Source organism: Prionailurus viverrinus, chromosome B3 (genome assembly GCF_022837055.1).
Source record: "Prionailurus viverrinus isolate Anna chromosome B3, UM_Priviv_1.0, whole genome shotgun sequence".
NCBI classification, from domain to species: Eukaryota; Metazoa; Chordata; class Mammalia; order Carnivora; family Felidae; genus Prionailurus; species Prionailurus viverrinus.
In genome coordinates, this window is record NC_062566.1 from 47,561,026 (window position 1) to 47,585,651 (window position 24,626).

The following is a 24,626-nucleotide window of genomic DNA, read 5'->3' on the forward strand; positions in this document are numbered from 1 at the left end:
GGGCACCTGGGTGGCTCAGTCGGTTAAATGTCCCACTCTTGATTTCAGCTGAGGTCATGATCTTGCGGTTTTTGGGATTGAGCCGGACCTTGGGCTCTGTGCTGACAATGCAGAGCCTGCTTGGGATTCTCCCTCTCTCTGCCCACATGTGCTCTCTCTCTCTCTCTTTCTCTCTCTCTCTCTCAAAATAAATAAATAAACAAACATAGTGCCTGCCTCCAACCAAGTAGAATATAAAGATAACAATTATGACCACTTACTGAGTCTCTATCATATGTCTAGAGCCATTCTGAACTCTTTATGCTTCTTCACAATAGCCCCTTGTAAAAGGTGGGTGGCATCCACTCCATTTTATAGTTGAGGAAACTAAGGCTCAGAGAACCTTAACAAACATAAGCAAGATTACAAAATGAGTTAGATACTAAACCAGAGATTCAACACCAGATGCATCACACTGCAAGCTTCTCTGCTTCTCATAGTGCAAATAACTCTAAATAATAAGTATCCCAACAGAGCTACAGAAACTACTCTGAAGCCTCAGCATGGGAGAAAGCCTTCCACCCTGAGGTCTGGGGAAGCCCATGGTCCACAGCATGTTGGTTCAATGGCACAGCCTAACTGCAAATCATTCTTACCCACAAGCTTATGAATTACTGGTAATAGACTTCCCAAGTCCACACCTGCCGCTTTGAGCAGCTGGAAAGGCTAAGGGACACCCTAGCATCCCCAGGGCCTCAGAAGAGAGCTACTAAACATCGTTCCCCACTAAAAGGAAGCAGGGCTCCTTGGAGTAAGGCTGATTTAGGTCTGGACAGGAAAGGAAGGCCTCTTTAGAGCCTCAGGGATTTTCTTGTTCCAGAAAGCAAGGAAATATTCAAGGACCAATGGAGTCCTATCAAAATGAAACAGGAGCTGCTTGAAGGGGCCCCCACTGTCCAAATGTGGGACAATTTGAGCATCACATGGAATAGTGATAGTAATGGATTATAACAGAGTTGAAGAGAAAAAGGAATCCATTTCTTAGGAATGATCAAATCAGAAGGTCACCCTTTTGTACCCCTAAAGTAATATTTGATTCAAACAAGCATAGTCTTGCTGAAGCCATTGCATGAAAGGTTGTTGGAAAGCAGGATATTCACATGGTCTTGAAGTGTCAAACCCAAACTATTACTAATTATAAACAAGTCACATTTACCATGGAAAGATATAATGCTTTGACCAAGTCATCAAAGTTGGCATCACCAATTTTAAGACAAGAGGCATCACAAACCTCTGAAGTGAAGCAGTAAGAAAGAAGTACACAATGTCACCTTTATACTATTATTGCCAAAAAAAGTTATACTTGAAAATAGCCATTAAGAAACAATGTGGAGCACCTGGGTGGCTCAGTCAGTTGAGCGTCCGCCTTCAGCTCAGGTCATGATCTCGCAGTTCATGAGTTGGAGCCCCACATCAGGCTCACTGATCAGCCTGTCGGCACAGAGCCCACTTCGGATACTCTGTCCCCCTCTCTCTGCCCTTCCCCCCCGCTTAAGTTGTCTCTCTCAATAAATTTTGAAAAAAGCAAAGAAACAATGTGACAAGTCCAGATTGTATGTGACATTCTATAAAACACTTGGCCTAAGATCTCTTGTCATGAACAACAACAAAAAAGAGGTAGAGGGTCTGTTCTAAATTAAAAGATCTTAGGGGTGCCTGGGTGGCTCATTAGGTTAAACGTCCAACTTTGGCTCAGGTCATGATCTCACAGCTCGTGAGTTCGAATCCCGCATTGGGCTCTGTGCTGACAGCTCAGAGCCTGAGCCTACTTCCAATTCTATCTCTGTCTGTCTCTGCCTCTCTCCTGCTTGTGCTCTGTCTCTCTCCCTCTCTCTCTCTCAAAAATAAACGTTTAAAAAATTAAATTAAAGGATCTTAAAAAGATACAAAAAACAGTGCAATATCTGAAACTTGCTTGGGCCCTGGATCTTGGGGGCAATTGGGGAAGATTGAATACAGATGGCCTCTTGCACAGTGTTAGGGAATTTGTGTTAGTTTTCTAAATGTGATAATGATTTAGTGGCCACCTAGGAGAATGTTCTGTTTTATAGAAGATGTATATTTGCAAATTGAAGTATTTAGATGTAACATGTCACATCTGCACTTCCCTTCAAATGGTTCAGAATTTGCTCCTACAAATATGGCAAAACCAAAGTTACTAAACATAAGTCAGGGGATCTGGGTGTTCATTGTCATATTTTTCTTTCAATTTTACTGTACATTTGAAAATCTTCCAAGTAAAAGTTGGGGGAAAGTTTACAATATATGATGCTGCCAAAGGGAAACATTTTGAAAAAGTGCATGTGCATGAGAATGTGTACATGTATTCTATTGCCTTATATTAGCATTTGACACTTCTTTCTTTCCATGCTAGTGGTTTGGATAATAAGTGTTCTGTGTATCCACTGACATTTGACAAAAATGAAAACATGGCTGCCAAAAAGAAGTCAGTCGCTATGCATACCAACTACCTGTCTGCCTGCAGCTTCACCAACTCAGACATGCAAGTAAGTAAACGGCCATGTGGTGGGGCAGCCTGCTGGAGAGCAGGGGAAGTGGCAGAGGACTAAGAAGGAGTGGCAAGGAGAGGAAGCTTTCCAGTGTCCTCTATCATTATTACTGTTATTGTTACTGTTATTATTATTATCATCTTGTTCTAGTATAATTAACATACAGTGTTATATTTCAGATGTGCAATATAGCGATTCATCAGTTCTATGCATTTCCCATTGCTCATTATGATAAATGTGCTCTTAATCCCCTTTATTTCACCCCATCCCTCACCACCTCCCTCCCCTCTGGCAACCGCCAGTTTGTTCTCTGCATTAAGAGTCTGTTTTTTGAAGGGCGCCTGGGTGGCTCAGTCAGTTGAGCGTCCAACTCTTGATTTCAGCTCAGGTTGTGATCCCAGGGTTGTGGGATTGAGCCCTGCATAGGTCTCGGCACCGAGTGTGGAGGCTGTTTGGGATTCTGTCTTTCTCTCCCCCTCTGCCCCCTCCCTCACTCATGCACACTCTCTCAAAATACATAAATAAACTTAAAAATAAAGAAAACCATTTCATTTACAATTACATCGAAAAGAATAAAATACCTAGGAATAACTTAACCAAGGAGGTGAAAGCTCTGTACTCTGAAAACTATAAAACATTGATGAAAAAACTGAAGATGACACAAACAAATGGAAACATATTCCATACTCTAGACCCAATATTGTTAAAATATCCATTCTACCAAAAGCAATCTACAGATTTAATACAATCTCTATTAAAATATCAACAACATTTTTGAGAGAACTAGAACAATCCTAAAACTTATATGGAACCACAAAAGACCCCAAATAGCCAAAGAAATCTTGAGAAAGAAGAACAAAACTGGAGGTATCACAATCCTAGATTTCAAGATATACTACAAACTGTAGTAATCAAAACAGTATGGTACTGGCACAAAAATGATGCATAGGTCGATGGAACAGAATAGAGTCCAAAAATCCATCCACACTTTTATGGTCAATCTACAGCAAAGCAGGTAAGAATATACAATGGGGGAAAAGACAGTCTCTTCAACAAATGGTGCTAGGGAGATTTGGCGGTTGGGAAGATGGTGGCGTAGGAGGACGCTGGGCTCACCGCGTCCTGCTGATCACTTAGATTCCACCTACACCTGCCTAAATAACCCAGAAAAACGCCAGAAGACTAGCAGAACGGAGTCTCCAGAGCCAAGTGCAGACGAGAGGCCAACAGAAGAGGGTAGGAAGGGCAGTGAGGCAGTGCGTGCTACACAGACTGGCCGGAGGGAGCCGGGGCGGAGGGGCGGCCCGCCAGCCAAGCAGAGCCCCCGAGTCTGGTTTGCAAAAGCGGAGGGGCCGGACAGAGTGTGTTCTGACAGCAAGCAGGACTTGACATCTGGAAGGTTATAAGCTAACAGCTCTGCTCAGAGAATGGGAGGGCTGGAGGACAACGGGAGGGAGAGTTGTTGAGCCCCGGACGACAGAGCTCAGCTTGGCAGGGAACAAAGGTGCTCAACGTGGCATCTCCCTCACCCATCCCCCAGCCAAAGTCCCAAAAGGAACCAGTTCCCGACACGGAACTTGCTTGCACCGCACAAACACCCAACGCTGTGCTTCTGCGGATCCATCCCTCCGGTGACTCCCTCCCGGTGCCACAGGGCCCCTCCCAAAGCGGACCTCTGAAGGATAAGCAAGCTGAGCCTGCCCCTCCCGCCCCTGTGCACCATGCAGATCCACCCCAGCTAATACGCCAGATCCCCAGCACCACAAGCCTGGCAGTGTGCAAGTAGCCCAGATGGGCCACACCACCCCACAGTGAATCCCGCCCCTAGGAGAGGGGAAGAGAAGGGCCACTGACTGTGGCCCCAGCGGTGGGCTGGGGGCAGACATCAGGTCTGACTGTGGCCCCGCCCACCAACACAAGTTATTCAAGACAGCACAGGGGAAGTGCCCTGCAGTTCTGCACCACTCCAGGGACTATCCAAAATGACGAAAAGGAAGAATTTCTCTCAAAAGAATCTCCAGGAAATAACAACAGCTAATGAACTGATCAAAAAGGATTTAAACAATATAACAAAGTGAATTTAGAATAATAGTCATAAAATTAATCGCTGGGCTTGAAAACAGTATAGAGGACAGCAGAGATTCTATTGCTACAGAGATCAAGGGACTAAGGAACAGTCAGGAGGAGCTTAAAAAAATGCTATAAACGAGCTGCAAAATAAAATGGAAACGACCACGGCTCAGATTGAAGAGGCAGAGGAGAGAATAGGTGAACTAGAAGATAAAATTATGGAAAAAGAGGAAGCTGAGAAAAAGATAAAAAAATCCAGAGGTATAAGGGGAAAATTAGAGAACTAAGTGATGCACTAAAGAGAAATAATCTATGCATAATTGGTATTCCAGAGGAGGAAGAGAGAGAGAAAGGTGCTGAAGGTGTACTTGAAGAAATAATAGCTGAGAACTTCCCTGATCTGGGGAAGGAAAAAGGCATTGAAATCCAAGAGGCACAGAGAACTCCCTTCAGACGTAACTTGAATCTATCTTCTGCACGACATATCATAGTGAAACTGGCAAAATACAAGGATAAAGAGAAAATTCTGAAAGCAGCTAGAGATAAACGTGCTCTAACATATAAAGGGAGAACTATAAGACTTGTGACCGATCTCTCTACTGAAACTTGGCAGGCCAGAAAGGAATGGCAGGAAATCTTCAATGTGATGAACAGAAAAAATATGCAGCCAAGAATCCTTTATCCAGCAAGTCTGTCATTTAGAATAGAAGGAGAGATAAAGATCTTCCCAAACAAACGAAAACTGAAGGAATTCGTCACCACTAAGCCAGCCCTACAAGAGATCCTAAGGGGGATCCTGTGAGACAAAGTACCAGCGACATTGCTACAAGCATGAAACCTACAGACATCACAATGACTCTAAACCCATATCTTTCTATAATAACACTGAATGTAAATGGACTAAATGCACCAACCAAAAGACATAGGGTATCAGAATGGATGAAAAAACAAGACCCATCTATTTGCTGTCTACAAGAGACTCATTTTAGACCTGAGGACACCTTCAGATTGAGAGTGAGGGGATGGAGAACTATGTATCATGCTACTGGAAGTCAAAAGAAAGCTGAAGTAGCCATACTTATATCAGACAAACTAGACTTTAAATTAAAGGCTGTAACAAGAGATGAAGAAGGGCATTATATAATAATTACAGGGTCTATCCATCAGGAAGAGCTAACAATTATAAATGTCTATGCGCCGAATACGGGAGCCCCCAAATATATAAAACAATTACTCACAAACATAAGCAACCTTACTGATAAGAATGTGGTAATTGCAGGGGACTTTAACACTCCACTTACAGAAATGGATAGATCATCTAGACACACGGTCAATAAAGAAACAAGGGCCCCAAATGGTACATTGGATCAGATGGACTTGACAGATATATTTAGAACTCTGCATCCCAAGCAACAGAATATACTTTCTTCTCGAGTGCACATGGAACATTCTCCAAGATAGATCACATACTGGGTCACAAAACAGCCCTTCATAAGTTTATAAGAATTGAAATCATACCATGCATACTTTCAGACCACAATGCTATGAAGCTTGAAATCAACCACAGGAAAAAGTCTGGAAAACCTCCAAAAGCATGGAGGTTAAAGAACACCCTACTAAAGAATGAGTGGGTCAACCAGGCAATTAGAGAAGAAATTAAAAAATATATGGAAACAAGTGAAAATGAAAATACAACAATCCAAACGCTTTGGGATGCAGCGAAGGCAGTCCTGAGAGGAAAATACATTGCAATCCAGGCCTATCTCAAGAAACAAGAAAAACCCCAAATACAAAATCTAACAGCACACCTAAAGGAAATAGAAACATAACAGCAAAGACAGCCTAAACCCAGCAGAAGAAGAGAAATAATAAAGATCAAAGCAGAAATAGACAATATAGAATCTAAAAAAACTGTAGAGCAGATCAACGAAACCAAGAGTTGGTTTTTTGAAAAAATAAACAAAATGATAAACCTCTAGCCAGGCTTCTCAAAAAGAAAAGGAAGATGACCCAAATAGATAACATCATGAATGAAAATGGAATTATTACAACCAATCCCTCAGAAATACAAGCAATTATCAGGGAATACTATGAAAAATTCTATGCCAACAATCTGGACAACCTGGAAGAAATGGACAAATTCCTAAACACCCACACGCTTCCAAAACTCAATCAGGAGGAAATAGAAAGCTTGAACAGACCCATGACCAGCGAAGAAATTGAATCAATCATCAAAAATCTCCCAACAAATAAGAGTCCAGGACCAGATGGCTTCCCAGGGGAGTTCTACCAGACGTTGAAAGCAGAGATAATACCTATCCTTCTCAAGCTATTCCAAAAAATAGAAAGGGAAGGAAAACTTCCAGACTCATTCTATGAAGCCAGTATTACTTTGATTCCTAAACCAGACAGAGACCCAGTAAAAAAAAGAGAACTACAGGCCAATATCCCTGATGAATATGGATGCAAAAATTCTCAATAAGATACTAGCAAATCGAATTCAACGGCATATAAAAAGAATTATTCACCATGATCAAGTGGGATTCATTCCTGGGCTGCAGGGCTGGTTCAACATTCGCAAATCAATCAACGTGATACATCACATTAATAAAAGAAAAGATAAGAACCATATGATCCTGTCAATCGATGCAGAAAAGACATTTCACAAAATTCAGCAACCTTTCTTAATAAAAACCCTCGAGAAAGTCAGGATGAAGAATCATACTTAAACATCATAAAAGCCATTTATGAAAAGCCCACAGCTAACATATCCTCAATGGGGGAAAACTGAGAGCTTTTTCCCTGAGATCAGGAACACGACAGGGATGTCCACTCTCACCGCTGTTGTTTAACATAGTATTGGAAGTTATAGCATCAGCAATCAGGCAACAAAAGGAAATCAAAGGCATCAGAATTGGCAAAGATGAAGTTAAGCTTTTGCTTTTTGCAGATGACAGGATATTATACATGGAAAATCCGATAGACTCCACCAGAAGTCTGCTAGAACTGATACATGAATTTAGCAAAGTTGCAGGATACAAAATCAATGTACAGAAATCAGTTGCATTCTTATACACTAATAATGAAGCAACAGAAAGACAAATAAAGAAACTGATCCCATTCACAATTGCGCCAAGAAGCATAAAATACCTAGGAATAAATCTAACCAAAGATGTAAAAGATCTGTATTCTGAAAACTATAGAAAGCTTATGAAGGAAATTGAAGAAGATATAAAGAAATGGAAAAACATTCCGTGCTCATGGATTGGAAGAATAAATATTGTCAAAATGTCAATACTCCCCAAAGCTATCTACACATTCAATGCAATCCCAATCAAAATTGCACCAGCATTCTTCTCGAAGCTACAACAAGCAATCCTAAAATTCATATGGAACCACAAAAGGCTCCAAATAGCCAAAGTAATTTTGAAGAAGACCAAAGCAGGAGGCATCACAATCCCAGACTTTAGCCTCTACTACAAAGCTGTAATCATCAAGACAGCGTGGTATTGGCCCAAAAACAGACACATAGACCAATGGAATAGAATAGAAACCCCAGAACTAGACCCACAAACGTATGGCCAACTAATCTTTGACACAGCAGGAAAGAACATCCAATGGAAAAAAGACAGTCTCTTTAATAAATGGTGCTGGGAGAACTGGACAGCAACATGCAGAAGATTGAAACTAGACCACTTTCTCACACCATTTGCAAAAATAAACTCAAAATGGATAAAGGACCTGATTGTGAGACAGGAAACCATCAAAACCCTAGAGGAGAAAGCAGGAAAAGACCTCTCTGACCTCAGTCGTAGCAATTTCTTACTTGACACATCCCCAAAGGCCAGGGAATTAAAAGCAAAAATGAACTACTGGGACCTTATGACGATAAAAAGCTTCTGCACAGCAAAGGAAACAACCAACAAAAGTAAAAGGCAACCAACGGAATGGGAAAAGATATTTGCAAGTGACATATCGAACAAAGGGCTAGTATCCAAAATCTATAAAGAGCTCACCAAACTCCACACCCGAAAAACAAATAACCCAGTGAAGAAATGGGCAGAAAACATGAATAGACACTTCTCTAAAGAAGACATCCAGATGGCCAACAGGCACATGAAAAGATGCTCAACGTCGCTCCTCATCAGGGAAATACACATCAAAACCACACTCAGGTATCACCTCACGCCAGTCATAGTGGCCAAAATGAACACATCAGGAGACTATAGATGCTGGAGAGGATGTGGAGAAACGGGAACCCTCTTGCACTGTTGGTGGGAATGCAAATTGGTGCAGCCACTCTGGAAAACAGTGTGGAGGTTCCTCAAAAAATTAAAAATAGACCTACCTTATGACCCAGCAATAGCACTGCTAGGAATTTACCCAAGGGATACAGGAGTGCTGATGCACAGGGGCACTTGTACCCCAATGTTTATAGCAGCACTCTCAACAATAGCCAAATTATGGAAAGAGCCTAAATGTCCATCAACTGATGAACGGATAAAGAAATTGTGGTTTATATACACAATGGAGTACTATGTGGCAATGAGAAAGAATGAAATATGGCCCTTTGTAGCAACGTGGATGGAACTGGAGAGTGTGATGCTAAGTGAAATAAGCCATACAGAGAAAGACAGATACCATATGTTTTCACTCTTATGTGGATCCTGAGAAACTTAACAGAAACCCATGGGGGAGGGAAGGAGAAAAAAAAAAAAAGAGGTTAGAGTGGGAGAGAGCCAAAGCATAAGAGATTCCTAAAAACTGAGAACAAACTGAGGGTAGATGGGGGGTGGGAGGGAGGGGAGGGTGGATGATGGGTAGTGAGGAGGGCACCTTTTGGGATGAGCACTGGGTGTTGTATGGAAACCAATTTGACAATAAATTTCATATATTGAAAAAAAAAACGGTGCTAGGAAAACTGGACAGCAACATGTTAAAGAATGAAACTGTACCACTTTCTTATACCATACACAAAAATAAACTCAAAATGGATTAAAGAGTTAAACATGAGAACTGAAAACATAAAATTCCTAGAAGAAAACATAGGCAGTAATTTCTTTCTCTGCACTGACAGTGCCGAGCCCGATGCGGGGCTCGAACTCATCAACTGTGAGATCGTGACCTGAGCCGGATGCAGAGGTGGATTCTTAACTAAGAATGGAATTGTTTTCTTAATTTCTCTTTCTGCTGCTTCACTATTAGTGTATAGAAATGCAATAGATTTCTGTATATTAAGTTTGTATCCTGCAACTTTACTGAATTCATTTATCAGTTCTAGTTTTTTTGCTAGAGTCTTTAGGGTTTTCTATATATACTCTTATGTCAAATGTATATAGTGACAGTTTAACTTCTTTCTTACCAATTTGGATGCCTTTTCTTTCTTTTTCTTGTCTGATTGCTGTAGCTGGGACTTCCAGTACTATGAGTAAAAAGGTTGAGAGTGGACATCCTGTCTTGTTCCTGATCTTAGAGGAAAAACTCTCAGTTTTACACCTTTGAATATGATGTTAGCTGTGCGTTTTTCACTTATGACCTTAATTATGTTGTGGTATGTTCCCTCTAAGCCTACTTTGTTGAGAGTTTTTATCATGAATAGATGTTGAAGACTGTCAAATGCTTTTTCTTCATCTACTGAGATGATCATAAGCTTTTCCTCCTCTCTCTTGTTAATGTCACGTATCATATTGATTGGCTTGTGAATATTGAACCACCCTGATCTCTGGAATAAATTCTACTTGATCATGATTTTTAAAAATATATTGTTGGATTCAGTTTCAGTTTGCTAATATTTTGTTGAGGATTTTTGCATCTGTGTTTATCAGAGATATTGGCCTGTGGTTTTCTTTTTTTGTAGTGCCTTTATCTAGTTTTGGTATCAGGATAATGCTAGTTTTGTAGAATGAATTTGGAACTTTCCTTCCTCTTCTATTTTTTGGAACAGTTGGAGAAGAATAGGTATTAACTCTTCTTTAAATAGTTGGTAGAATTCACCTGTGAATCCATCTGGCCCTGGATTTTTGTTTTTTGGGATTTTTTGTTTATTATTATTATTACTAACTCAATTTCATTACTAGTAACCAGTCTGTTCAAATTTTCTTTTTTCTTAATTTCTTTATTAAAAGTTTTTTTTTATGTTTATTTTTGAGAGACAGAGAGAGACAGAGTGCAAGTGGGGGAGGGGCAGAGAGAGAGGGAGACACAGAATCTGAAGCAGTCTCCAGGTTCTGAACTGTCAGCACAGAACCCAACCCATGAACTATGACATCATGACCCGAGCTGAAGTCAGACGCTTAACCGACTGAACCACCCAGGCACCCTTGTTCAAATTTTCTACTTCTTCCTGACTCTGTTTTGGAAAGTTACATGTTTCTAGGAATTTATCCATTTCTTCTAGATTATCCAATTCATTAGCATATAATTTTTCATAACATCCTCTTAAAATCCTTTGTGTTTTTCTGGTGTCAGTTTTTATTTCTTCTCCTTCATTTCTGATTTTATTTGAATTTTGTCTTTATTTCTTTTTTTTTTTATGAGTGAGGGTAAAGGTTTATCAATTTTGTTGATCTTTTCAGAGAACCAGCTCCTGGTTTCATCAATGTGTTCTATTGTTTTTTTAGTCTCTATGTCATTTACTTCTCCTCTAATTTTTATTATTTCCTTCCTCCTACTGGCTTTGGACTTTGTTCTTTTTCTAGTTCCTTTAGGTATAAGATTAAGTTGTTTATTTGAACTATTTCTTCATTCTTGAGGTATGCCTGTATTGCTATTATTTTCCCTCTTAGAATAGTTTTTGCTGTATCCCAACAATTTTGGCCTATTGTGTTCTACTTTCATTTGTTTCCATGTATTTTTTAATTTCCTCTTTGATTCCTTAGTTGACCCATCCATTAAATATAGTAGCCTGTTTTTTAGCCTCCATGTGTTCTTTCCAGATTTTTTCTTATGATTGATTTCTAGCTTCATACCATTGTGCTTGGAAAAGATGAATGATGTTATTTCAGTCTTTCTGAATTTACTGAGACTTGTTTAGTGGCCAACATGTGATTTATTCTGGAGAATGTTCTTTGTGCACTTGAAAACAATGTACATTCCACTGTTTTTGAATGGAATATTCTGAATATATATGTTAGGTCTATCTCGTCCGATGTGTCATTCAAAGCCATTGTCGGTTCACTTTCTGCCTGGATGATCTATCCATTGATATAAGTGGGGTGTTAAAAGTCCCATATTATTATTATATTACTGTCAATTTCTTCCTTTATGTCTGTTAATAGTTGCTTTATTTATTGAGGTGCTCCTATGTAGGTGCGTAGATATTTACAATTGTTATATCTTCTTGTTGTTTTTTTTCTTTGTCATTATGTAATGTCCTTCTTTGTCTCGTTAGTCTTTGTTTTATTTTAAAAAATTTTTAAGTTTATTTATTTATTTTGAGAGAAAGAGAGTGCGAGGTATACAGGCAGAGAGAGAGGGGAGAACGCAGAACCTGATGAGGGGCTCGAACTCACAAACCGTGAGATCATGACTTGAGCTGAGATCAGGAGTTGGACACTTAACCAACTGAGCCACCCAGATGCCCCTCTTTGTTTTAAAGTCCATTTTGTGCAGTGTAAGTATTGCTAGTCTGATGTCTTTCTTAACTGGATGGGTGTACTCCAACAGTTGGCTCTAAGAGGAAGCTCCTATTATTTCTCATTGGTTATCATTTTTATTTTTAATCAGCAATGAGGAAAGTCAGGGATACTAATTAATGATAGAGTTGAGATAAACTGCATATCACATTAAACATCCTCCTCTAATTGACTTGGTGGTCATGGGAGTGGAACAGAGAACCTTCTGAATGGGTAGAAATTCCTATCTTTTCAGTCTGAGTGGTGCTTGCATGAGCTGCTGTACATGAGTAGAACTTCAGTGAGCAGCTGAGCCTCAGAGCTGTGAGCTTTACACACCTCACTGTACCTACTTCACACTCCTGTTTTAACAGATGCCAAAAGAAAAAGCTTTCAGTAGTAAATCTGTTTCCTACTTTGAATAAACCACAAGGTGAAAACAATACAACTTCAATACTTTGACTAAGGTTTCTTAACAAGTCATAAAAGGATCCTTAGTTTATTCATTCATATCTATTTAGCAAACCTTAGTAGGTGCCCACCACCCACATTGCCAGATACCACCGGCTCTGGGGGTGGACTTGCTGACACCGTCCTATGTTCTCAGGCCCTTCATGGAAACCATCTGTGATTGAACAGCGGGGGAAGCTGAGAGCTCAGAGCGGGAGGGGTGGTTACAAACTTGCTGCAAAGGGCTGCCTGAGCCAGCCTTGGAGGGGGAGGATGTTGCCAGTGAAGTGTGAGGGCAGCCCAGTGGGAGGCAGGCAGCTGACAGGTAGGCGGGGCCAGATCACAGGGCCCCCTGAATGGGCTGACCCAGAGAAGGGCAGAGAGCCATTGCAAGGGCTGCATCAGATTTGGGTTTCTTTTTTTTTTTTTTTTTAATGTTTATTTATTTTTAGAGAGCATGAGTGGGGACAGAGGGGGAGAAAGAGAATCCCAAGTAGGCTCTGCTCTGTCAGCACAGAGCCCCACACGGGGTGGGGGCTCGATCTCACGAACTGTGAGGTAATGGCCTGAGCCAAAATCACGGGTCAGACACTTAACCAATGGAGCCATCCAGGAGCCCTGATTTGGGTTTCTTTTAATGAGGAGAGCCTCTGAGTCAGATTAAAGCCTTCCATAGCCCACCATGGCTTCAGCTGACTGAGGTCAGCAGGGGATGCGAGGCTTGTAGCAGGGAGACCAGGTGACTAGGTAACTTTCATTGCTGACCAGAGGATGCAGTGTTTGCACCTGTTGCTTACCACCAGGATTCTCAAGGAGCTGTACGGTAGGGGGTGCTGTGGCCTGGGCTGGCTGCAGTGGCCAGAACCAGATGTCTTTGGGCCTGAGGAGCAAGCCACTTAAAGCCACACAGGATGTTGAGTCTGGATGAAGGAGAGCTCAGAGGGAGGCAAGAACAGTGAGTCTTCGGGCATCTGAAGTCCCTCGGGTTGTGTCCCATCACCCTCACTTTGTGTGGCCATGGGTGCTGGAAGTGGGGATTAAATGGGGCATCTGTAAGGTAGAAAGTGCTTTCCTCCTAACAAGCAGCTAGAAGCAGGTAGAGAAGGTCCTGCTGGCTATTCCTGTGGGGATGCAATCTGGAAGACAGAGCAACGTAAGGTCTTGGCTCAGAGTCAGACAGCTGAGATCAAATCCTGGCTTCAACGGCCAGTCCTAAACAAGGTTTTATTCTGTTTTGTTTTTCTTACCTGCAAGTGAGAATGGTAGTGAATTCCTCCCTCATAAGGGTTTCTGAGGATTAAATGAGGTGATTTGTATAAAATACTTAGTATGGCCCCCGGTAAATATCAATAAATTTTAGGTTTTATCACTTTATTATTTATTATTATGAATATTTACACAAAGCTTCCCGGGTGACTCGGATGCATGGCCTGGTTTGGGTACCTTAATGAACCTTAAGCTTCCTTATATTTTGGGGATCAAGGATGGAAAAAGAAAAACTCACGGAGCTGGTATAAGACTATGGTGTTAAACCTACAAAATCTCTACATTCCAGAATAAATGACTGACAGCAAGTTAGAGGTTCTGTTTAGTGCATTTGTCGTGATGACCATTGGGCTTTTAAATTCTATTTTTACTTATAATTAAGATCACAAACATAATAAAATTATTTTTAAATATTTTTTTTTTACTATTAAGGATTTACTCCTAACTTTTAAAAAACTATTCATTTCTTTGATTGAAGAATATGGTATCGAAAATTCCCAAATTAAAGAGCTAGAGTGAGGTAATTGTTTAAAGCAGATTGTTTGGATGCCCCAAAGAAGATGAAGGTTATTGGCCCTTTCCTATAGGACAGGAATGGATGTGGGCCAGGAGGGATGAAAGGGAATTGTAGCATATTGTACATGTAAGTACCCAAATTAAGACCCTGGGTCTTAGACCCAGTCTTAAGACCACAAGTCTTATGTGCTCATAAGTTACTTTTACAAGCCTATGTCATCTTGCCGGGTGTACCTGGGCCTCGTAAAGGAAGCCAAGGAGGATTGAGTCCCGTGGACAGCTGCAGGGGCTTGGCAGCCTTGGAGATTCCCCAAATTTGAGAGCTGCCCCTGAGTGGGAGCTCTGATGAGGGCCTTGGAGGCCACACCCAAGAAACTTGAACTCTCAGAACCCACCCAGCTCTTGCTCCCGGGAAGAGCTCCGAAGTGACTTCTGGCTGCAAGGAGATTCTAGGCCTCCCCACACTGCCTGGCAGGAAACGCGCTCCGAGATAGTACAGCTGGAGGGTGCAAGGCTAGGGTGGGAATAGATTCCACTCCTCTCCTAATTGCAGAGAAAAGATATTCTTTTTTTTTTTTTTTAACAAAATTTATTGTCAAATTGGTTTCCATACAACACCCAGTGCTCATCCTGACAGGTGCCCTCCTCCATGCCCACCCTCCCCTCATCTACCCTCCCCTCCCTCCCACCACCCCATCAACCCTCAGTTTATTCTCAGTTTTTAAGAGTATCTTACGATTTGGCTCCCTCCCTCTCTTTTTTTTTTTCCCTTCCCCTCCCCCATGGTCTTCTGTCAAGTTTCTCAGGATCCACATAAGAGTGAGAACATATGGTATCTGTCTTCCTCTGTATGACTTATTTCACTTGGCATAACACTCTCCAGTTCCGTCCACGTTGCTACAAAAGGCCACATTTCATTCTTTCTCATTGCCAAGTAGTATTCCATTGTGTATATAAACCACAATTTCTTTTTAAGTGCTAGGCCCAGGGTATAAGAGAAAAGGGAAGAGAACAGGAAGCAAGGAGAGGAGGCGAGAACACCACCAGCAGAAGGAATTTGGGGGTGCAGTGCGGTCAGTGGGTGCACTATATGCTGGCAGTTCCTAAAGCCTGGAGCCCATTTGCTTTCCTCAGCCATCAGTAATTTCCACCCACAGAGGGCTCTCTATGTGGGCACTTTCACTGCAAGAGCCACTTCCTGTGTTGTCTTGTCACCTCATTCAGGCCCTGGGAGCAGCAGGAAGGTAGGGCTTGGGAGGCTGTGCTATCCAGAGCTTAGCCCTTGTGGATCCCCCAACCTTTGGCTGCTCAGGACAAGCTTCCCCGGGCCCTGCAGTATGGGCAGCTGGGTCTGAGAGGCTGTGATCCTGGGATCTCTGCTGCCTTTCTCCCAGCCACACGAGGCTATGCTCAGCTAGAGCCCAAGCCTCACACACACTGGCTGTGATGAAAGTTAAGACCCTAACACCCCTCATCCCAGGTACTGCAGGGTTCCTCTCGCAGTATAGGCCGGCCTGTGTACTTGTAAGTACACTTATCAGACGCTGCTTGAGGGGTGCTGCACTGGTCTTAGACAGATTTCCCTAAAATATGCCTTTGATCTTACCCTCTTGCTTCCCACAGCTCGGTCTGGCCTACAGGCTGAAGTCCTCACTCTATACCAGGCATACCTCTCCTTTGGTGCAGAGATAGGCTTTCACCTGCATGCCCTCCGTCCCCTCCCCTTCACCTGGTCAGCTCTCACTCATCCTTGAAGATCAGCTCAGATGTTGCCAGAATGGGTTGATTGCCCCTCCCATGGGCCTGCCTGTACCTCAGCACTTCTCACTCCATTGTGAGTCCTCATCGTCTTGTCTGCCGAGATCCTCAGAAAAACTTGCTATCCAGCAATGTCAAGCTTATTAGACCTAGTGCAGCAAGGGAGAACCCCAAGTTGACAAAATCTCCATAGCATCTCAAAATGAAGAAATCAGGGAAGGATACTTGGAGAGTTTTGGGGTCCAAGCTGGGTGATTTTAAGGTGGGTCTCTCCAGGTAGGAGACTGGTTATAACATTGATAGCTTTGGGTTGGTGAGCCCCACAAAGTAAGAGTCTTGAAGTGAGTCTTGTTGAGCAAGCTGTTAGTCTTGATAAATAAGTTGTTGAGTTGGTTTACAGTCTTATCTTGCAGGAGCAGGTATTTCCTGAAGCAAGCAGCTAGGTTGTTTTTACTTGGTGTCAGTATTGTTGAACATAGCCCGGGGAAAGTCTTCCTGGTCTCAGAATTGTTTAACACAGGGGTAGGGAATTAGTTTGGTGTCAGTTCTTATGGCCAAGTCTGTTGAACTGAGCTCCAGGAGAGCAGAGACCAAAATATAATCTTTGTGCAAACTCTGATCAATGCCTGTTAACACAGCACCTGGACGTCATAAGCACACAGCTAATGCTTATTCAATCCATGAGTGCATGAGTGTGGCCTCATCAGTGGCCCTAGGACCTTCTCGGGCAGCACCCTGCTCTGGAAAGAAGCAGCCACAGGAGAATGTGTCTAAGAAAATGCTGCCTGACCCTGGCTGCTCCGGGTGGGGTCCAGTGATTAGCATTGGTATGACCTCAGATTTTGTGAGAACTGTGGTTCTCAACACCGCCCCCTCAGTGCAAATTAACCTGCATCACGGTGGCTGGGGAGCAGTTGGTGTCTGAGAAGCAGTTGGAGCATCCGGCCTGCTTGTGGGAGGCGCTCCAAGTGCTGTTCTACAGCTACTCACGGAGCACTTCCTGCATGCCAGCAGGCACACAGCCCTGCAGATACAGCGCGGAGGCCTTCCGAATTTCCTGCTCTGGAGGGTGCACAAACACACATCTCAAGGACACTGAGACTGTCAAAAATGACCTTTTTTCCCCTCAGTATAGGAGAAATATTTCTATGCTTGAATCCACATATAGTGAGGCATGTGTCCGTGTGTGTTCAAGGAGGCTCCTTCCCCCTCCACCCACCCCCCATCCAGCTGTAAGCATCTGATTGACTTCCCCTGACAGAAGTCATAATAACAACGCTCTTCCTGTCCTTTTCTGTGGACAGATCCTGACGGCGAGCGGCGATGGCACATGTGCCCTGTGGGACGTGGAGAGCGGACAGCTGCTGCAGAGTTTCCATGGGCATGGGGCCGATGTGCTCTGCTTGGACCTGGCCCCCTCAGAAACAGGCAACACCTTCGTGTCTGGGGTAAACACCCAAGGAAAATCCCTAGGGGCCCTTTTCTCCATGGGAGGCTTATGCTGGCAATTTTGGGGACTGGATCAGACACTTCTCTAGAAGGGGCTGCAGGAATTGTCCTCAGCTCACTTCCACACCCCCGTCTCCCATAGCACTGGCACTGCTTGGGGGGCAGTGACAGTGCTGGGCTGTGAGGGTCTCCTGCTGCCGACATTCAGTCTACAGAGGGATCTGGAATGTTCTCCTAGATGAGCAGTAGGTGGAAGAGTTGACCATGTGTTATACTTAGGTCAGGGGCGAATAAGAACAGAGAACTGAGCAGGCCAACCTGCCTCAGGTCCTGTCTCACTTTAGTCAGGACACTGGTGAGAGAGGACAGTGCTGGACACACCACTGCATGGTGTTTGTAGCTGGAAGACATAAGGGCCCTTTGCTCCAAGCTGCCCATGTGTTAGCGCAGGGCATCGGGTAAGGGCTGTGAGGCCTGTAATCGGCAGGGACCCCATTTTCTTTTTGGGTATTTGGCCCCAACTGTGTATGTTTAATTTCTGTGCCTTTAAATAACTATATTTATCCCTCCTCAACTACACTGTCTTTTCAAATTGTTGTATCACTGTAGATTATATTGTCTCAGGGCCGTAAACTCCCTCTGGTTTAGTGTCCTCAAAAGACTGGAAGACACTCCTGATTGCTTTGCCCACATTCTCATTAAAGATAATCAGAGTGCTAAACCCCCACAGTGGGTATTCCTGAGATGCCAGTTCTGGTACTTCATCGCACTCTTTTCTCTGAGTTGAAACCAGCAACTTAAATACCAACTTTAAGCCATTACTTATTATTTGGCCATTGACAGTCTACGTTGTACTACCCAAGCTTGACAACAGGGTTGCTCTGCAGGAATTTGTCAAATGCTCCTAGAACCATGATAGTATAATGTGAAAACCTCATGTTTATGAATCTCTGGGTCATGTTGGCAACCCAGAGAGAGTGTTTACAGGTATTGAGGCAGAAGCCCAGGATGGTGAGTTGCTAGAGATACCCAACTAACTGCTGGCAAGGTCATGACTCCAGCAGCATGCTGCAGAGGTATAGACGGCCCAGCTCCACCTTTGCTCGGGGCTGCCCCATACACCTGAGATGAAGCTGGGCGGTCCCACTGTGCACCCACTGTATGCCTGCCCTCCCCCTGGGCTGAGAGGCAGAGATAAAGAGGAAGGAAGAAGGGGAAAACAGAACAAAGAAATGCCCAGGAGGAAAGCAAGAAGGAGGCTCTGGAGGGTTTACACCAACTTGGGAAGGTGCAAAAGAAGAAAACATGCTGAAAGAGAAATCTGGGTGCCTTCCTTTGCTCCCCCCACACTCTCAAGACCTGGTTCTGGCTTTCTAAGGGCTTATCAGTTGAGGAAAGCTAGTCTCAGAAAGGCATGTTGTCAGCCATTTACCAATGGAAAGGAAATGGCTCTGTTACATAACAGGAACTCATGCCCATCTGTAGACAGTCCTTGCAGTGGCCATAACTCTGGATAACTTTGCATTTGTAGGGATGTGACAAGAAAGCCATGGTGTGGGACATGCGCTCTGGCCAGTGTGTGCAGGCCTTTGAAACACACGAATCCGACATCAACAGTGTCCGGTCAGTGAGTAGAATGTTCACATAACTTCTCTGTTCTGCTGGTAATCCCTGGCCTGGGGTTCCTGCTCAGCCCAGGAACCACCTCCAGACTCAGTTTACCTGGCTGAGAGAGGTCTCTCCAGCAAGAATGGCTGATTTGTGTGGCACTGAACAGCGTGCCAGATCGCTTGGATATTTTTAATTTAATGGCAGTAGGAGCAATTGATATTATCCTCCCTAAACAGTCAGTATTTCCCATTCACTTATTCAGCAAATATTTATTGAGACTTACATGCTAGACATTGTTCCAGAGACAAGGTCTCTACTTCCCTGCAGGAGGCAAGACAAATACAAATAAACAAATGTACAACTTAATTTAAGGTAGTGATAAGTGTGTTATGAGAAAAGTAAAATAGGCAGATGGGATGGGATGGGTTATTACTTAGGATGATCAGGGAAGACCTCTCTGAGAAAGTGATGTTTGAAAGAGCCAAGGCTTGAGCTGGGGTGGTAAGATGAGATGTGGAGGACTTAACCACAGGCCAGGTAGGGGGTGGCTGACATTGCCTCTGTTTTGCCTTTAAGAGATCACTCCGGCTGCTGTTTGGAGAAGAGAGTGTAGGGAAGCAAGAATGGAAGTACTACGGCCAATTAGAAAGTTGTTGTGTGAGTCCAAGAAAGAGGTGATGGTGGCTGGAAGTAAAGAAGACATTGTAGAGACAGAAAGGTCCAGAATTGTGACATTTCTGAGATTTTACCCTAGCTGCAAGCTATCAATTTAGGCTGCCACAGTTTCAAGCATGCTGGTAGAAGACATGAGACTCCTGAGTGCAAGATTAAGGACAGTTTATTATTACTCCTAGCAATGGCATCAGCCAGGGTATCAGCTTTTTTGATGCTGGTTTCCTGAGCCCCAATTCCACAGGGTGAAATGGAGAGGGCCAGATGACACCTGCACAGGCCAGGGGTTGCATTACAGGAGAAGAACTCTGAGCTTGGGAACCCAAACCTTTTATAAGGGTCAGTAAGCAGTGATCCATTTACTAAGACAGAGAAGACTGGAGGAAGTGCAGGTATGAGTCAGTCATTGCACATGGATGATGGAGCTCTGTTTGGGGATATTTACATTTGAGATGCCTGTATACAATGAAGTGGAGACATTGAGTAGGTAGGGATCTATGAACTGGTCCCAAGAGAGAGGTGAGGACTTGACATGTAAATTTGGAAAATGGCACTGTCAAGACGGTATTTGAAATATAATCACCCAAGAATCTTCATTATACTAGTGAGAAAGCACTAGACTTGTTCTCCTAAAAAGCAAGAACAAGATAACAGTGCTTATTTACGTGAGCAATAGAAATGTTTGCAAGAATTTTCTAGCTCTTTGCCCTCAACTATAGGATAGAGATAAAGGGGAAAGACACTTACTTTTGGCAAATGTGCAGTAATTACCTAGAAAATCATAGAAAACTAATACAGATGGTAAATGAAGTTGGTAAGATGCAGGATAGAATAAAAAGCCACAAAATAAATTGAATCGTTACATACTCACAAAATAAAGCTTTAAAATGCGCATTCTCTCACCCATGCTGTTACCCCTACCCTGACATCTCTTCCTCTAATATCCATTAGGTCTCAATTTAAACTTCCTTCTCCCCAGGAAGCCTGATTACTGAGAAGGCAATGAGTGTAACATTAATAACCATCATTTGCTGAATGCTTTTTATTTGGCACCATGCTCAGTTCTTTGCCTATACTATCTTATTGAATCTCCACAACAGGGAAAATGCATTATCATCCTCACTTTTCAAATGAGGAAACTGAGGCTGGGTGAGATGAAGTCCTTTGCCAGAGGTATCACACTTAGCAAGGGATCATTGCATAGATCTAAGCAAGGCTCTGGGTATCTGATTCCAGCATCTGTGTGGATAATCACTTTCTTATCTCTGAGCTGACCCAAGTCCCAGGAATGAGGTGTGTGATCAACGGAAACTACGGTTACAGGGGGTCTGTTCTGTGTTCACTGCCTGGTGCAGACACACGTATTATCTCAGTTACTCCTCACCCACACTGTGCAAGGCCATTGTCACTGTCCCCTACTTATAGGGAAGAAAACTAGAGGTCAGTAGGCCAGCCAGATGAGCTTCCCTTTCTGGCCTCTGTAAAGAGTGGTCCTTGTGTCCCTAGAAGTGGAGATTCTGATTCCAATTCCATGGGCTTCACATGGAACAACCTTTCAGATGATTTCCAGATGATTCTGATGGACATTCAGAATTGGGAATCACCAGGGGTGCCTGGGTGGCTCAGTCGGTTGGGCGTCCAACTTTGGCTCAGGCCATGATCTCACTGTCCATGAGTTTGAGCCCCGCATCCGGCTCTGTGCTGACAGCTCAGAGCCTGGAGCCTGCTTTGGATTCTGTGTCTCCCTCTCTCTCTCTAGACCTCCCCCACTCGCACGCTGTCTCTCCCTCTCTAAAAATAAGATAAAAAAAAAAAAGAATTGGGAATCACCACTCTAAATAAAGTGCTTTCTACTCAAACTTTGTCCCTACAGATACTACCCAAGTGGAGATGCCTTTGCTTCAGGATCAGATGATGCTACGGTATGTTTCCAAGTTAGAGAGCTTTTCCTATCTGAGAGAGAGATGCAGTGGTTTAATTTTATTTTTCAAAAAAAAACTTTTTTTTTATTACAGTAATGTGAATTCATTGAGGAAAAGTTGGAAGGGGGATTCAAATATCTTAATCTCCTAACCCAAGAAAAATCACAGTTGGGTGAATTCCTTTCTGTCTTTCTTATTTTTTAACAAAGTGCTTTATAATTTGCTTTTTTTCATTTAGCAATAGACTGTGAACATTTTCGTGTGTCAGTAATTAACTTTTCTAAATTATATTTTCCTAGTGATTGAATAGTATTCCATGTTATGGACATGCTATAATGTACTTTAGACAATTTTTGGACATTTAGGTCTTACAGGGATTTTGTTTTCTGTTAAAAAACGCTGCTATAAGTAAATATTTTTGGTACTTATTATTTCCTTAGAATTAATTCCCAGACATGAACTTGCTAAGTCAAAAATAGACCTACTTTTAAGGCTTTTGATACTGTCAAGTTATGTTGACCTATTTTTCTAGAGAAAAAAGTTGCCTTTGGTGCCCTCAAAATATGTAATATCTTATTATATTATAGTGAGTTTCATCTTAATTTGGTCCTATGGAAGAAAGTACAAAGGGGTAGATTGTTTTAACAATAATAAAGATTTAAAACTTCCGTATGCCAAAAAATGTGTAACAAATTATAAGGGCATACATCTAGGAAAAATTCTTGCCACCTATATGACAGACCAAATTGAAATCTATTAGATATAAATGGGGTTGCATAATCAGTAAGATAATACCCTAATTTTAAAAAAAGAGGATACAATGCAGACTGTTTACAAAGCAGTACATCTGACATGGCAAGCACCTGAAAACGTTTTCAGACCACCTGTAACCCAATACATGCAAGTTTAAGTGATCATTGCTCATTTGGATTCACAGTGAAATGCTGCATCGTGGAGGTGATGTGGAAAGGAGCCTGGAGTTAGGACCATTGGTACCACTCTTACAGAGGACAGTTTTGCCATACAAATCAAGAGCTTTTGTAACATCTCTACCCTTTGATCTGGTCATACTATTTCTTGGAAACAGTTTTATTCTAAGGACTGTATTCCTTAACTATTATAAGGAAAACATCAGAGATGTGCATAAAGATTTTTACAGAAGAATGATCATCAAGGGGCACCTGGGTAGCTCAGTTGGTGAAGCATCCAACTCTTGATTTCTGCTCAGGTCATGATCTCACAGTTTGTGAGTTTGAACCCCACATGGGGCTCCTTGTTAACAATGCAGAGCCTGCTTGGGATTCTCCCTGCCTCTCCCCTGCTCGTGCATTCTCTCTCCGCCTCTCTCTCTCTATATATCAAAAATAAAGAAACAAAAAAAAAGAATGGTCATTAACCTTTTATTTATAAAAGAGAAAAATTAGATAACAACCAAAAGGCATGGTTAAACATATTCTGATATATCCACATGAGGAATATGCAACAACCATGTTAGTCATGTGGTTTTGAAGATTATTTAATGATATGAGAAAAAAAACTCCTAACCTAATGTTAATAGAATTATGAGATATCCATTCCATTTAAATACACACACAAAATGGAAATAAGACTGAAGGAAATAGCCTAGATGTTAGTAAATACTTCCAGGATTTGGGGTGGTTTTTATTTCCTTCTTTAGGCATTTCTGCATTTTTCTGTATTTTCTACAATGAACATGTATCCTTTATCAGAAAAAAAGAAGGGTTTCATTTTTGCTTTTGTACCCCAAAAGTCTTCTGTATTTGCTGTTTCTTTGAATCTGTACTGATCCATGCAGATTATTAGGAATCAGAATTAAGGGAGAAACTACTAGGGGAGAAAACTGGAGATATTTCCCTTATCCCTCAAACTACACAAGCCACCAGCACCTGCATATAGCCCTGTGGTCATCTCTTCACCAACCCAGAGCCAGAAATAAGTGCTTCTTTATCTTCTTTGTCACACCAGTGTCGCCTCTACGACCTCCGGGCAGACAGGGAGGTCGCCATCTATTCCAAAGAGAGTATCATATTTGGAGCATCCAGTGTGGACTTCTCCCTCAGTGGTAAGATTTTATTTCAGAAACATTCCTGGGACTGTAAGACAGGACCTAAATGAAACCCAGCTCTCGATCCAGCTTTCAGCTGAACTTCCTATGAACCAGTGTGTTAAGCAATCTACATCTGCACCAGTTTTCTTCCACGACCCCCCACCCCACCTCACCCTACCTGAAGCGGCCTCCCCTATCCTGTTCATTTTAAGGGAGATGAAGGCTATGCCCACCTAATGCTGTTCTTTGAGACAATGCTGTATGAAACTTCCTATCTGTAGTGCCTTTAATTAGTCATTTCCTCCTCCGCCTTCCATTCTCCCCTTCATACCTTCAGAGGTGGAGGGGGTGAAGCAGCAGTTCCTTTCTCAATGCCCCGAAGCTCATGGCTCCTCTGACCTCACTGCTGGGGAGGCTGCTAGTGAAAGAGCAGCACTGATAGAACCATTCAGTTTCCCCAGACACAGCCCCCATTCTGCATCCGTGCTTTTATGCGTGCATGCTGCTATGCTGCCTACGGTGTATTTTGCCTCCCTTCTCTGCCTGGTGAACTCCTACTCAGCCCTCATGAGCCAACTCATGTCCTTCCTCTGCAGTGCCCTCCTTGATCCCCCTTCCTCCATGGTCACACAGCACTTCACACACAGCTAAGCACTTCCATTACAGCCCTTATCATCTAGTG

At 42.7% G+C, this 24,626-nt stretch overlaps 1 protein-coding gene across 2 annotated transcripts in view; it reads left to right on the forward strand.

The window, feature by feature from the left end:
- The window catches only part of GNB5 (G protein subunit beta 5), a 53,880-nt gene that overhangs the window by 22,227 nt on the left and 7,027 nt on the right, over positions 1-24,626 (forward strand). For both annotated transcript variants that reach the window (XM_047864261.1, XM_047864260.1), the window contains exons 5-9: positions 2,414-2,546; positions 17,527-17,670; positions 19,203-19,294; positions 21,828-21,876; positions 23,863-23,959. In XM_047864261.1, the coding sequence (XP_047720217.1) occupies positions 2,414-2,546; positions 17,527-17,670; positions 19,203-19,294; positions 21,828-21,876; positions 23,863-23,959 (515 nt within the window). The remainder of the gene's footprint in view (positions 1-2,413; positions 2,547-17,526; positions 17,671-19,202; positions 19,295-21,827; positions 21,877-23,862; positions 23,960-24,626) is intronic.